The 16,413-nt window shown below is 44.6% G+C and overlaps 1 protein-coding gene across 2 annotated transcripts; it reads left to right on the top strand.

The window, feature by feature from the left end:
• The first annotated feature begins 2,291 nt into the window (after positions 1-2,291).
• Positions 2,292-9,889, top strand: LOC133424435 (NACHT, LRR and PYD domains-containing protein 4-like). Of its 2 annotated transcripts, XM_061715046.1 has the most exons (11): positions 2,292-2,574; positions 3,002-3,134; positions 3,217-3,384; positions 3,514-3,630; positions 4,318-4,396; positions 4,682-4,889; positions 6,099-7,887; positions 8,233-8,406; positions 8,518-8,688; positions 9,182-9,228; positions 9,332-9,889. In XM_061715046.1, exons 2-11 carry the CDS (start codon positions 3,046-3,048, stop codon positions 9,880-9,882), a joined length of 3,393 nt encoding a protein of 1,130 aa, XP_061571030.1. In that variant the 5' UTR covers positions 2,292-2,574; positions 3,002-3,045; the 3' UTR covers positions 9,883-9,889. The 2 variants fall into 2 exon arrangements, with proteins under 2 accessions (XP_061571030.1, XP_061571031.1); XM_061715047.1 differs by lacking the exon at positions 2,292-2,574 and having other exon boundaries at positions 2,871-3,134.
• Positions 9,890-16,413: the final 6,524 nt, after the last annotated feature.

Below are 16,413 nucleotides of genomic sequence, written 5' to 3'. Positions count from 1 at the left end.
AATGTTCCTTTTCCCTTTCTTGACTATATTACGATGTCAGCCTTTCACTTTACTTTGACTGTTGTGTTTTATTTCAGTTTTATACATTTATTTTATGTATTACTTCCCCAGCAGTGTTGGGGGTAACGCGTTACAAAAGTAACGCAATTACAGTAATGTATTACTATTTGCTGTAACGCAGTAATATAACGCATTACTAATACATTTTCGGTAATATTTTACTCGTTACAATCTAAGTAACGCGCGTTAAAACGCATTTTAACCAGTTTAGCTGTTGTTTTTTAAAGAATTCACCAACACCGCGTCCGCGAGACATCCCGACAACAGAAAAAAGCGTTGGGAACGCGGCGCGGCGGAACGTAGCGCCGCTGGACACTGTTTGTGTGGGGACTGTTCAGTGAGCAGAGCCGGCAGGGAAAAGTCAACAGTGCGGCGTGTCCGCGTGTAACTTAAATCTACCATGGTCTCAGCGTTAGGGCTCGGCCAAGTGAGGCTTTATTAATATATGGGCTTTATACATTTATATATATATGAGCGCGGAGTCGCTGCGCGCGGCGAGGAGCCCGAGCCGGGCTCACAGTCAGTCGCGCTGTGAGAGCGGATTTATGGTTCCGCGTTAAATCGACGCAGAGCTTTCGCCGTAGGGTACGCAGTAGTTCGCGTAACCCACGGCGTATGGCCTGCGTTGGTGTAACGCGGAACCATAAATCAGCCTTAAACCACACCTTCAGCCCATCAGGAGGAGAGGTTAAAACAGCTGCGAGTTGTTGATTGCTGGTTCGTTTTGTTAACTCTGAGAGCTTTATTGGTTTGTTTGTTAGCTTGCTGGTGTTTTTTTTCTCTCTGGGAGTTATTTATGAAGAAGTTCTGAGTTCCGTGTGAGCAGTATTCGAGTTGAGGGGGGATGAGGGGTGATGTGATGGCACCCCCCCTGAAATTAAAACGGTCCAAATCACCCCCCCCTGAAATAAAAACGGTCCAAATCATCCCCCCTGAAATAAAAACGGTCCAAATCATCCCCCCTGAAATAAAAACAGTCCAAATCATCCCCCCCTGAAATAAAAACGGTCCAAATCATCCCCCCCTGAAATAAAAACAGTCCAAATCATCCCCCCTGAAATAAAAACGGTCCAAATCATCCCCCCTGAAATAAAAACAGTCCAAATCATCCCCCCCTGAAATAAAAACGGTCCAAATCATCCCCCCTGAAATAAAAACGGTCCAAATCATCCCTGAAATAAAAACAGTCATAATCATCCCCCCTGAAATAAAAACGGTCCAAATCATCCCCCCTGTAAAACTGCCATCCCTCCTTTCCATCCCTTATGTCATTTCATCAATGAATGTGGTTTTACTGCTATTTCAACATTTAGAGTCATCACCAGAAAAATAACACCAGAAAAATAACTTATTTGACAATTTTCACCTGTTTCAAGTAAATTTTCACTTGAAATAAGTAGAAAAATCTGCCAGTGGGACAAGATTTATCTTTTGTTGCTATTTTGTTGAAAGTAACTCAAAAGTAATACACAAGTAGTGTAACGCATTACAATTCAGATATAGTAATATTGTAATGTAACTAATTACTTTCAAATGACAGTAACTAGTAATATATAATGTATTATATTTTGGATGTAACTTGCCCAACACTGTTCCCCAGGTAATGTTACATCATCAGCAGGATAACCCATACCTTCAATCACTTATTATTTTAATATTCTCACTCACATACAAACATAGATACATAAATACAGATATGATTTAAAGACTTAAAGCATTTCTCTAAAGGTGTGTTGCTGAGTTCATGGGTTCATGGGAGACGTAGTTTTAGTATAAAGGGTGCCGTTAGCAGACATGGAGGCAGGACAGAAGACGGTCCTAGAGGAGGCCGTGGTTGAGATCAGACTCTGCTGAAGGCCTTGTGTCCTCACTGGTGATAAACGTACAGACGCTCAACACACATGTGCATTCTTGTTAGAACATGCCAGTAAAGCCGAGGTTATTCTGCATTTTCACTGGCTACATCTTGCTGGCATCCGTCCCAAAATTAGCCCAAAAGTTTCATGCTTTTTGTTTCACACCCACCATACCTTGAAATAAAATCAGGATCAAATGTTTACACCACAGTGCTTGAGTCAAATTCCTTCTCAGTGATTAAACTTGTGTGTTTTCCTCCCGTCCTTCTTTTCTCCCTCGTCCTGTTAAACGAGTTTTCCCTCCACCCCCCACTCCACGCCTTACACCGCTCCCTAACCCTCCTGATCTTTGTCTTTTGACTCAGACAGGTGACGGTAGGAACTCGTTCTCACTTCTGATTTACCTGCAAACTTTGATCATTCTTGTGTCTGAAGACAAATCTACATGATTGTTAATGACAACATTTTTATTGGTTTTATTATTGATCAGAAACACCGTGAGGATCAGCCGATGATTAGTTTTCTACATCGATCAAACGTTGGTGTTTTTATTTCCTGGAATGAAGCTGTCGTCTCCAGCATTAAAGTCAGACTGCTGTTTCCTGTGGAGCCTTTCAAAATAAAGCGTGGTTCCTGGAGGAAGTTGTTTGCTGCTTGTGTAAGTGTTGTGTGATGAGGCTGTGAAGGAGGAGGACACGTGCCTCTGCAGGACAGTTTCACCTCTGAGCTTCTTCACATTCACAGGAACCAGACTCACGTAGAGGCCCAGTCTCTTTCTGCTTGTTCAAGATTTTCAACTTCCTGTTTGTGCATTAAACTGTTGTTAACAGAATTTAGTGTTTTTAATATTACAAAATGAGACAAGGTGCTGAGAGAAAGTTTCAGAGCAGCTCGGATCAGCATATACGGCTGTATCAGGGACTTCCTCCACCTCCCACTGTTTTCTGACTGCATTCTAGTGACATTAACACTAAAGAGAGGAGCAAACCAGAGCAGGATCAGCTGGTCTGTGTGCAGCACCAGTGATGTGTGTTTCCTCTGCAGATGAAGGTGTGTGTGTGAGCTGATGTGTGTTTCCTCTGCAGATGAAGGTGTGTGTGTGAGCTGATGTGGACGTGAATTCAGCAGAATGGACCAGTGTGAGGACAGAGAGGAGGGAGTCCCTCCCTCTAAAACCTCTCTGTGTGGGGAACATGAGAGTCGGAGCAAAGCTCAGAGGTGAGATGAGAATCTCTAACTGTCCCTGACTCTTCTGCATGTCAGAGCTCAAGACTCATATCACCAAACACCATTAATACAGGAATCAACCTAGACCTGGACCTGGACCTGGACCTGGACCTGGACCTGGACCTGGACCTGGACCTGGACCTGGACCTGGACCTGGACCCAGCTGTGTGTCCTTGAAGAGCGACCAGTCAAGGGACTGGATAATTGAATTTAAAAGAGACCAACGTTCTGCTGTAAAGGGGTGAGTGTATCCAAATGCTGCCAATGATTTGCATTAAATACTTTTTAAATAGACTAAATATTTTTATCTGTATAACTTAGTTTTCATATGAATAAAATATTTACATTTTAAACGTTTGTCTTCTATCAGGGTCCATCAGAAAAGAGACTCTCTTGAACATGAACCCAGCTGTTTGTCCTTGAAGAGCGACCACTCAAAGGGCTGGTTAATTAACTTTAAAGGAGACCAACATTCTTCTTCAGAGAGGTGAGATGTATTTAAACACATTAAATGTATTTAAATCAGTCCTCATGTTAGGAAATGTCCCCATGTTTCTATTTGAGTAGATCCATGTAGTCCTGGACCCCTGTGGTCCTCCATCACCTGATGGAGATCTGAGCTTCCTCCTCATAGATTTTCATCTCCTGTCAGGAGCTTTTTCCTCTGGTTGACACATCTGGAGGTCTCACCTTCCAGAGGACTGATCCTGATGATGGTCCAGAGTTCCTCTTACTGATCCTGATGATGATCCAGAGTTCCTCTTACTGATCCTGATGATGGTCCAGAGTTCCTCTTACTGATCCTGATGATGGTCCAGAGTTCCTCTTACTGATCCTGATGATGGTCCAGAGTTCCTCTTACTGATACTGATGATGGTCCAGAGTTCCTCTTACTGATCCTGATGATGATCCAGAGTTCCTCTCACTGATCCTGATGATGATCCAGAGTTCCTCAGCTGCTTCATGTCTCCATCAGTTGTCCATGTTCCTGATCTTGTAACTTTTCACTGAGGTCACATGTTCTCGTTGGATCAGCAGGACTAGTAAACCTTCACCACCACCAGTCCTCTGATGGACTGTCCTCATCCCAACAGGACTTCATGGACCTTCAGCTGGTGTTTGTCTCTGTGAGGACAGACATGATGTGAGCTAATTCTTCCTGGTTCCTCCACAGAGTGGACCAGCAGATCTCAGAGTCCCCCAGCGGTCCGTCTGTCCAGCAGCATCAGACCCAGCTGGACTCCATCTTTCAGGTCTGTACAAGAACAACAACTGCTTCTTCATCTGTCCTGATGTCCATCTGCATGCTGGTCTCTGGAGACCAGTGGACTGTCAGTCTGTCCAACAAGGACCTGATGTTTGTCTCCATGCTGGTCTCTGGAGACCAGTGGACTGTCAGTCTGTCCATCATGGACCTGATGTTTCTCTCCATGCTGGTCTCTGGAGACCAGTGGACTGTCAGTCTGTCCAACATGGACCTGATGTTTGTCTCCATGGTTCCAGTTTGATTGTGTCCTTCATGTGGTCTTCTGTTCCAGCTGCTGGAGGACGACATCATCATGTTTGTGAAGGATCAGCTGAAGAAGATCCAGAAGGTTCTGAGTCCAGATTACCCAGAATCCTCAGAGAGTCTGGAGGAGGATGAAGATGAAGAGCAGAAGAGCATCAGAGAGACATTCATGAAGATCACAGTGAAGTTCTTGAGGAGGAGGAAGCAGGAGAAGCTGGCCGACCTCCTGCAGAGCAGTAAGACGTTTCTCTGAACATCTGAGCTGCTGGATAAACCACACCCAATGTCTCAGTAGATGACCAACATTCACAGATCAGACACAACATTAAACCCACTGGAAGGTGGAGGAACTCAGCTCATCTCCTGTTAGGAACATCTCATTAATAGGGTCATTAATATCCCAGTTAATAAAAGTTTTATTCTAAAGAGTTGAACCATGTGGATTCAATATTCAGATGACGTTGTCCTATTGGCTTCATTGGACCGGGACCTTCAGCAAGTGCTGGGGCGGTTTGAGGCCGAGTGCGACGCGGCAGGGATGAAAATCAGCACCTCCAAGACCGAGGTCATGGTTCTTCATCGGGAAAGGGTTGCGTGCCTTCTCCGGGTGGGTGGAGAAGTCCTGCCTCAGGTGGAGGAGTTCAAGTATCTCGGGATCTTGTTCACAAGTGAGGGAACGATGGAGCGTGAGATTGACAGACGGATCGGTGCAGAGTCCGCAGTTATGCGGTCGGTGTACCGGACCGTCGTGGTGAAGAGGGAGCTGAGTCGAAAGAAGAAGCTCTTGATTTACCGGTCAATCTACGCACCTACCCTCACCTATGGTCATGAACTTTGGGTAGTGACCGAAAGGACAAGATCGCGGATACAAGCGGCCAAGATGAGTTTCCTCCGCAGGGTGGCTGGACGCTCCCTTAGAGATAGGGAGAGGAGTTCGGTCACCCAGGAGGAGCTCGGAGTCGAGCCGCTGCTCCTTCACATTGAGAGGAGTCAGCTGAGGTGGCTTGGGCATCTGTATCGGATGCCTCCTGGACGCCTCCCTAGGGAGGTGTTCCAGGCATGTCCCTCCTGGAGGAGACCCCGGGGAAGACCCAGGACACGCTGGAGAGAGCATGTCTCTCGGCTGGCCTGGGAACGCCTCGGACTCCCCCCGGAAGAGCTGGAGGAAGTGTCTGGGGTGAGGGATGTCTGGGCATCCCTGCTGAGGCTGCTGCCCCCGCGACCCGGGAATGGATAAGCGGCGGACGATGGATGGATGGATGGATGGATGGATGGATGGATGGATGGATGGATGGATGGATGGATGGATGGATGGATGGATGGATGGATGGAAGGTGGAGGAACTCAGCTCATCTTCTGTTAGGAAAGTCTCATTAATAGGGTCATTAATTGGTTTGGGCTGGTTTTAATCACTACGTGGTTTTCTTTATTTCATCTTTATTTAGAGACCGTCGCTGCCGTTTGTCAATCCAAACTCAGACGTAAGCTGCAGAAGAAGTACCAGCATGTGTCTGAGGGGATCACTAAAGCAGGAAAGACAACCCTTCTAGAGCAGATCTACACGGAGCTCTACATCACAGAGGGAGGGACTGGAGAGGTCAATGAAGAACATGAAGTCAGACAGATTGAAGCAGCTTCCAGGAAACCAGACGGAGCAGAAACAGCCATCAGTCAGGAAGACATCTTTAAACCCCCACCTGGAAGAGGAGGACCAATCAGAACGGTGATGACGAAGGGAGTGGCCGGCATCGGGAAAACAGTCCTAACACAGAAGTTCAGTCTGGACTGGGCTGAAGGCAGAACCAACCAGGACATCCAGTTCCTGCTTCCCTTCACCTTCAGACAGCTGAATGTGCTGAGAGAGGAGAAGTTCAGCTTGGTGAAACTAGTTCATCGATTCTTCTCTGAAACCAAAGGAATCTGCAGCTTTGAAGAGTTCCAGGTCGTGTTCATCTTTGACGGTCTGGATGAGAGTCGACTTCCTCTGGACTTCCACAACTCTACAATCGTCAGTGACCCCAGAAGGTCCACCTCAGTGGATGTGCTGCTGACAAACCTCATCAGAGGGAAACTGCTTCCTTCTGCTCGTCTCTGGATCACGACACGGCCAGCAGCAGCCAATCAGATCCCCCCTGAGTGTGTTGACATCATTAATGAAGTCAGAGGGTTCACTGACCCACAGAAGGAGGAATACTTCAGGAAGAGGATCAGAGAAGAGGAGCAGACCAGGATCATCTCCCACATCAAGAAATCACGGAGCCTCCACATCATGTGCCACATCCCAGTCTTCTGCTGGATCACTGCTACGGTCCTGGAGAAAGTCCTGGAAACCAGAGAGGGAGGGGAGCTGCCCAAGACCCTGACTGAGATGTACATCCACTTCCTGGTGGTCCAGGCCAAACTGAAGAAGGTCAAGTATGACGGAGGAGCTGAGACGGATCCACACTGGAGTCCAGAGAGCAGGAAGATGGTGGAGTCTCTGGGAAAACTGGCTTTTGAGCAGCTGCAGAAGCCTGAAGGAAACCTGATCTTCTATGAATCAGACCTGAGAGAGTGTGGCCTCGATCTCAGAGAGGCTTCAGTTTACTCAGGAGTGTTCACCCAGATCTTTAGAGAGGAGAGCAGCTTGTACCAGGACCAGGTCTTCTGCTTCATCCATCTGAGTGTCCAGGAGTTTCTGGCTGCTCTTCATGTCCATCAGACTTTTGTCAACTCTGGAGTCAACCTGCTGGAGGAAAAAAAGAACACCTCCAGGTGGTTTAAAACAAGAGCAGAGACTCAGCTCCATCAGAGTGCTGTGGACAAGGCCTTACAGAGTCCCAATGGACACCTGGACTTGTTCCTGCGCTTCCTCCTGGGTCTTTCACTGGAGACCAATCAGAACCTCCTACGAGGTCTGTTGGAATCAAAACAAAGAAGTTCACAGAACAATCAGGAAACAGTTAAATACATCAAGAATAAGATCAGTAAGGGTCTCTCTGCAGAGAGAAGCATCAACCTGTTCCACTGTCTGAATGAACTGAACGATGGTTCTCTGGTGGAAGAGGTCCAAGGGTCCCTGAGGTCAGGACGTCTCTCCACAGATTATCTGTCTCCTGCTCAGTGGTCGGCTCTGGCCTTCATCTTACTGTCATCAGAAGAAGATCTGGAGGTGTTTGACCTGAAGAAGTTCTCAGCTTCAGAGGAGGTTCTACGGAGGCTGCTGCCGGTGGTCAAAGCCTCCAAGAAAGTTCTGTAAGTACCAACAGACACATGTTGGACCTCTGGAGTGGGGGCTAGTTTCTGACTACGTCTGGTTTTACCTCCACATTTCATGTTTTCTTCACTTGTTTGGGTCTTTGTTCAGCACAACCTCACATGAGTGAGTTTACGCTGGTTCTTTAATTTCCAGAGACTTTAATGACACATTAGACCTAAAATCACACACAAGCATGAACTCTGACAAGGAAACCCTTTCATTTATGTTTGTACTGGGGGGGCAGGATGAGCTAAAGACCAGCAGAACAGTTGGAGACACAACTACATTTTCTTCCACAACAGTGAAATAACCTGGTTGTTGTTCTTTTCTTCCATCTGCAGACTGAGTGGCTGTCACCTCTCAGGGAACATCTGTCCACTTCTGTCCTCAGTTCTCAGCTCTCAGTCCTCCAGTCTGACAGAACTGGACCTGAGCAACAACGACCTGCAGGATTTTGGACTGGAGCAGCTGTGTCCCGGACTGGAGAGTCCACACTGTCACCTGGAATCTCTCAGGTCAGGATTCATTCAAGTCTTTTCCAGTCCCAGTGAACATGATGCTAAACGTGTCTGCAGCAGGACACTTGAGCAGAGAACATGCAGCAGACCTGTGTTGTGTGTCTGCAGGCTGTCAGGCTGTCTGATCTCAGAGGAAGGAAGTTCTTCTCTGGTCTCAGCTCTGACCTCCAACCCCTCCCACCTGAGAGAGCTGGACCTGAGCTACAACCATCCAGGGGAGTCAGCAGGGAAGCTTCTGTCTAGACTGGAGGATCCCCGCTGGAGACTGGACACTCTCAGGTAGGACACTCTCAGGTAGGAAACTCTCAGGTAGAACACTCTCAGATAGGACACTCTCAGGTAGGACACACTCAGGTAGAACACTGTCAGGTAGGACACCCTCAGGTAGGACACCCTCAGGTAGGACACTGTCAGGTAGGACACCTTCAGGTAGGACACTCAGGCAGGACACTCTCAGGGGATAATGACAAGTCCAGACAATCCGGGCAGATGGGAAACAGGAGGAACAGAACTCAAACTGAGTGTCCAACAGGTAATGGGGGGAGGGGGGGGGGGTGGTGTAGTGGATACAGAAGTGTCCAACAGGTGATGGGGGGGTAGTGGATACGGGAGTGTCCAACAGGTAATGGGGGGGTGTAGTGGATACGGGAGTGTCCAACAGGTGACGGGGGGGTGTAGTGGATACAGGAGTGTCCAACAGGTGATTGGGGGGCTCTGACATCCCTCTTTCCTCTGAGAGACTGATCTGGTCTGACCCTCCTCCTCCTCCCAGGGTGGAGCCTGCTGGACAACGATTTCTGACACCAGGTCCCAGGAAGTGTAAGTGTGTTTTTATTCAACCATCTTCACTCGTTCATGATTCCATCAGTGATCAATAACTGATCAATAATAACTGCAGCTGCTTGTTTGTTCTCTCCATCAGATTCCTGTCAACTCACCGTCGACACAAACACAGTCCACAAACGCATCAAACTGTCTGACAACAACAGGAAGATGATGTATGTGGGGGAGGATCAGTCATATCCTGATCATCCAGACAGGTTTGATTACTGGCGTCAGCTGCTGTGTAGAGAAGTTCTGACGGGTCGCTGTTACTGGGAGGTCCAGTGGAGCAAACGTGTTTCTGTATCAGTGAGTTACAGAAGAATCAGCAGGAAAGGAAACTCTGATGACTGTAGGTTTGGAAGAAACGATTATTCCTGGAGTCTGGAATGTTCTCCAGGTGGTCAGTACCAAGTCTGGCACAATAACAGAGAAACATCCACCTCCTCATCTCCATCTCCAGCCTGTAACAGAGCAGCAGTTTACGTGGACGTTCCTGCTGGAAATCTGTCCTTCTATGACGTCGTCCCTGACAGACTGATCCACCTCCACACCTTCAACACCAGCTTCACTGAACCTCTCTGTGCTGGATTTGGACTCTGGTCCTGGTTTGGGTCTGGATTTGGTTCAGTGTCTCTGTGTCCAGTTTAGTCTCCAGAGTCTCCGGTCAGAGAAACTGTCTCTGTTGGATCCTGGACTTGGACTCTGGTTCTGGTTCCTCAGAGTCTCCATGATGAAGATGATGATGATGATGATGATGATGATGATGAAGGTGATGATGATGATGATGATGATGATGATGGTGATGATGATGATGGTGGTGATGATGATGATGATGATGATGATGATGATGAAGATGATGGTGATGATGATGAAGATGATGATGATGATGATGATGATGATGATGATGATGATGGTGATGATGATGGTGGTGATGATGATGATGATGATGATGATGATGATGATGATGATGAAGATGATGGTGATGATGATGAAGATGATGATGATGATGATGATGATGATGATGATGATGTTGATGGTGATGATGATGATGATGAGGATGAAGGTGATGATGATGATGATGATGATGATGATGGTGATGATGATGATGGTGGTGATGATGATGATGATGATGATGATGATGATGATGATGATGAAGATGATGGTGATGATGATGAAGATGATGATGATGATGATGATGATGATGATGATGATGATGATGATGATGATGATGTTGATGGTGATGATGATGATGATGAGGATGATGATGGTGATGATGATGAAGGTGATGATGATGATGAAGGAGATTATCACCATTTATCTTTAGTTTTTTGGTTTATTGTATTTTTATTTGATCTTTTTCACATTTAAACATTAAATAATTTACTGACTGTTGATATTTGATCATAAATTAGATTTTTATCTCATTATTCTTTTTTTATTTATTCTTAATTCTGTCTAAATGTTTTCATGTTTGACTTCACGTTTAGATTCTTAAAGTCTTGTTTCTTGCCTGAAACAAAGTTTGAGCTTCAAATCTAAACATTTCCATTTTACATTCAACTTTTCCAGTTTGTATAATATTTGATTGATTTATCTGAGTCCTGGTCCAGGTCTGAGTCCTGGTCCAGGTCTGAGTCCTGGTCCAGGTCTTTTCCTGGTCCAGGTCTGAGTCCTGGTCCAGGTATTTTCCTGGTCCAGCTCGATGACGACTGTGTCTGCAGCTCGTAGTGCTGGAAGAGTCTGGCTCTTGTTTAGTTTTTTTGGTTTATTCTATTTTTATCTGATCTTTTTCCCATATAACATTAAATAATTTACTGGACTGTTGATGTTTGATCATAAATTAGATTTTTATGTCATTATTCTTGTTTTATTCTTGACTCTGTCTCTAAATGTTTTTATATTTGACTTCACATCCATCTATCCATCCTTTTTCTTCTGCTCATCCGTTACCGCAGTGGTTCCCAAACTGGGGGGTGCGCCCCCTAAGGGGACCACGGCGCTATTGCAGGGGGGGCGCGGCGAGGTTGGAAGGTAGATACATTTTTTTTAAAGATTTTTTATTTCGTTAAGATTTTGCCTTTAATACATATGTGCAGTGAGAGAGAGACAGGAAATAGGCGGAAGAGAGAAGGGGAATGACATGAAGTGATGGTCTGGCCGTCGGGAATCTAACCGGGGACCTGCTGCTTCAGGCGCCACAACTACCCACTGCTACTGGAAGGTAGATGAGGCTAACTTCAGCCCTGCTAGCAAAACAATGGATACATTTGTGACAGGACTCTCGTCCAGTAAACGTAAAGGATGAATCTTCAGAGAATGTGTCAACTACCAAAGGAAAGAAACGCTAATATGACGAGCCATATCTTGCCTTTGGTTTCACCGGTACAACGGCGGGTGAGGAGGAGAGACCACCGTGTGTCGTGTGTTTGAAAATATTAGCCAGTTAAAATATTAGCTAGTGATAGTTTGAAGCCAACCAAGTTAAAACGTCACTTGGAGACGACACATCCTGAGCACAAAGACAAGCCAGTGGATTTATTTCAGAAAAAAAGTGAATTAATTGTCGTGAACACCAGAGTCGCTTCACAAAAGTCCGTGCCTCCAATGCTCAACTCGCTTCAGATAAAGTTGCATATAGAGTTGCTCAAAGTAAAAAGCCGCACACTATTGCGGAGGAATTAATACTTCCCGCTGCTCTTGATATAGTTTCAACAATGATTTTTGAAGCATCAGCTAGCAAACTAAAGACCATTCCTCTGTCAAACAATACCATCGCCAGGCGCATTGATGATATGTCAAAGGACATGGAGGAGCAGCATAATGAGAAGGCAGGAGAGCCTTAAATAAAAAAACACAAACATAAAAACCCGACCTCTCAGAACCCGGCTTTTTCCTGCGCTGTGCGAGGAAATGGGCTCCGACCTCACAGCTGTTTAGTTTCACAGTGAGGCCCGATGGCCGTCACCTGGGAAAGCCTTATCCAGGGTCTTTGAACTGCGAGAGGAGATCTGCATCTTTTTGGAGGAAGAGGGTAGCAATCTTGCCCACAAGTTTAATGATAAGAAGTTCATCATGAAACTTGCATATCTCAGTGACATGTTTCTGAAACTCAATGAACTAAATCTGCAGATGCAGGGAACCCACACACACCTTCCACATCTGGCAGATAATGTCAATGTCAATGTCAATTTTATTTATATAGCACATTTAAAAACAACCGAGGTCGACCAAAGTGCTGTACAGTAAACATTAAAATGAAAAAATACCAAAAGAAAATACAGTACAAAGTGAAGAAACAAAGAAATCACTAACGTACTAGGATGATCAATAAAAGAGTAATAAAAAATACACGGCAAAGAACAGACACACAAAGTACACAATCACTTCTCACAGATGTAGGCCACTATTTACCGTACACCAAAAGCCAATGAAAAGAAATACGTTTTCAAAGATGACTTAAGATAAGATAGAGAGAGATAAACTCAACTAATTCAAAAGAAAACTGAACACCAATATTATAATATATAAGGTTTATAACAATATAACAATACTTCCGGGCTGCATGCAGGAACTGTTCAAGCCATGAGAGGGCAAACACGACCTCAGGGGAACAGCAATGTTTAACACAACAACAGGAAGAACAAATACAAAGGGTAGATGTATATCCGTTTTAGGAGTAAAACTGTGGAACCCTTACACCCCCATGTATTCCAGGGTACCAGCACCACCGTTACACCCCCATGTATTCCAGGGTACCAGCACCACCGTTACACCCCCATGTATTCCAGGGTACCAGCACCACCGTTACACCCCCATGTATTCCAGGGTACCACCACCACCGTTACACCCCCATGTATTCCAGGGTACCAGCACCACCGTTACACCCTCATGTATTCCAGGGTACGACCGTTACACCCCCATGTATTCCAGGGTACCAGCACCATCGTTACACCCCCATGTATTCCAGGGTACCAGCACCACCGTTACACCCCCAAGGAAGAGTAGGAGAAGGAGGAAGAGGAGGAGGAAGAGGAGGACGAGGAAGATGAGAAAGAGGAAGAGGTGGAGGAAGAGGTAGAGGAAGAGGAAGAGGTAGGGGCACGGTGGCGCAGCAGGTAGTGCAGCCGTCTCACAGCAAGAAGGTCCTGGGTTCGATTCCCGCCGGGGATGCTGTGGGCGCTGAAGTGCGTGTTAGTTCCCCCATGACTTCAGCACCCACACCCTGGGTGGGGTTGGCGAAAGGATCTTTCTGTGTGGAGTTTGCATGTTCTCCCCGTGTTCCCCTGGGCTCCTGGTCCTGGGCTATACTGCCCCCTCTGGCCAACCGGGGCGGGGTGGGGAGGATCCGGCCGGAATAACGTGATCCTTCCACGCGCTACGTTCGGCCGGAGAAACACCACTCTGTCTGGTGAAAAGATGCGGCCTGCTCACTCCTCAGGTTAAGGAGGAGACCTGAGCTCAGTGCAGGGCCCTCCCGGGGTTGGTAGAGGATGGCAATGCCCAGGACTGTTAGGTAGGAGCACTGGGTGATAAAAATGGGGAAAAAACCGGGATAAAAAATATTCAAAAAAAAAAAGAGGAAGAAGAAGAGGAAGAGGAGGAGGAAGAAGAGGATGAGGAAGAGGTAGAGGAAGAGGAAGAAAAGGAAAAGGAGGATTAAGAGGAGGTATGTATGTATAGGTTTATATGTGTATATATATGTAAATAATTACACTTACATATATGATTATACTGTTATTATTAATACCGATATGCTGCATGTGTGTTGTGTGTACTGATGCTGCACAAAGCGAATTTCCCCATAATAAAAATAAAGGACTATTTAATCTAACATAATCTATATATATATTTATAATTATAATATAATAATAATTAAATATTATTTCAAAGTAAAAATAATGTTAATGTTATGAGGTTTTACTCCACCCTGGACCGGGAGGGTCGCGGTGGCTGCAGTACCAGCTCCCCGCCAGCAGGAGGCTGCAGTACCAGCTCCCCGCCAGCAGGAGGCTGCAGTACCAGCTCCCCGCCAGCAGGAGGCTGCAGCATAGACATATATGCCTGTGTTTGTGTGACTAAAATGTTATTTTATTGTCTGAAAAATGGTTCAAATGTTATTTTATTGTCTGAAAAATGGTTCAAATATGTTATTTTGCTACTTGAAAAATTTTAAATATGTTTTGTTGATGAGAAAATATGTTTCTCTATTTTTCTTATTTTTGTGAGGGGGATTTATATTGTTTTTCGGCACTACCTTGTTCTCTATAGCTGATATAACATGAATTACTCCTATGTGGGATCAATAAAGTTCTTTGCCTTCTGAGAAAATGAAATATATTATATTTGGTGCCTAACTGTTTCCCAAGTATATTAGTGTGTGTGTGAATGAATAAACGAGACGTAAAACGTATATTTCTTTGTAGAAAGGCGCTTCATGAAAATAAGGAAAAAAGAGGAAAAAAATATGAAATAAAGAGGAACAAAGAGGAAAAAAGATAAAAAAGAGGATAAAAATACGAAAAAATAAAGGGAAAAAACTGAGGAAAAAAGAGGAGAAAAAGGAAAAAAAGGAAATAAAGATGAAAAAAGATAAAAAAGGAGGAAAAAAAGAGGAAAAAAAGAAAAAAAGAGGAAAAAAAGAGAGAAAAAGAGGAAAAAAGTGCATGTGTGAATGAATAAATGAGACGTAAAACGTACATTTCTTTGTAGAAAGGCGCTTTATGAAAATAAGTCCATTCACTTGTATTAGTTTACAGCGCAGTCTTGCCACATCCAATATGGCGGCGACGATGACGTATCGCATGAGGCGGCTGCGCATGCGCGGTTCTCTGTCTGCCGGAGCAGCAGCAGAACAACGGTGTAAACTGAGGAGAAAAACATCTACATATCTTCTTATTTTTCGTCTTCTAGCGAATCCAAACCGAGATAAACCCGCAGTTCGTGGGTTTAGGACGTATTTAAACCCGCAGTTCGTGGGTTTAGGACGTGTTTAAACCCGCAGTTCGTGGGTTTAGGACGTGTTTAAACCCGCAGTTCGTGGGTTTAGGACGTGTTTAAACCCGCAGTTCGTGGGTTTAGGACGTGTTTAAACCCGCAGTTCGTGGGTTTAGGACGTGTTTAAACCCGCAGTTCGTGGGTTTAGGACGTGTTTAAACCCGCAGTTCGTGGGTGTTTTCTCGCGGCTGACGGGACCGTTGACGCGGCATGGACGACAGCAAGGTGGGGAGCTAACGGCTAACGGCTAATTCACCTTATTTCTCAACTATATTCACGGAGTTCGGGAGCGGAGTGGCCTAGTCATGATCCGAAGATCGCGGGTTCGAACCCCACGATCCCAAAGATGCACAAAAAAATGTCCTTAATAAATATCATTCTATACAGTATTTATAGAAGCAATAATACAATAGTACATACACATGTACATGTCTATTATCCCTTTGTTTTATATTTATTAATTATTTAGTATTTATAGGAGCTTTTGAATTGTAATAACGTGCTCCACATTTTCATTTCTGTATTTAAGCTGTTCCACAGATTAACTCCTAGGGGCCCAGTCACACAGCAAAACTACTATAAATTACACACATACATATAATACATATAATAACCTTATTACCTAAAAACACACAATAAAACCCTGAGATCCTCAGATTTCCTAGATACAAAGATATTCTTGTAAAAATAATACATCAGGTATTGGTACATAAACATTCACAGATAGTTTTAGAGTTCTTTTGTATTTGTTTATTTCTAACATGTATAAAAAACAAGAAAACAAATCCAAGTTCATTCCACCACATAAAGAAAAAAACCAACATCAAAACATATTTCAGTTACATGTTGGAAAAGGAGTGGGAGGAAGTATAAACTTATTTAATCCCACCCCCTTTCCACAACTAAACATAAATTATACGTCTGTATTTATTTTTTATACTATACACTCATTTGTATAAATATATATCATTTTTACAAAAATAACCTGTTTAATACAAGATGTAAGCTCTATCATAAATATAATATAACTATGATATAAATATAATATAACTATGATATAAATATAATATAACTGATATAAATATAATATAACTATCAGTGTTTCCCCTACCATTATATAGGCCTGGCGGGGCCGCCAGGCCAACGAGACCCCCCGCCAGGCCTAAAAAAAAATAAAAAATAAAA

The sequence above is a fragment of the Cololabis saira genome, chromosome 23 (genome assembly GCF_033807715.1).
Source record: "Cololabis saira isolate AMF1-May2022 chromosome 23, fColSai1.1, whole genome shotgun sequence".
NCBI classification, from domain to species: Eukaryota; Metazoa; Chordata; class Actinopteri; order Beloniformes; family Belonidae; genus Cololabis; species Cololabis saira.
This window is presented reverse-complemented; position numbering and strand designations above follow the sequence as displayed.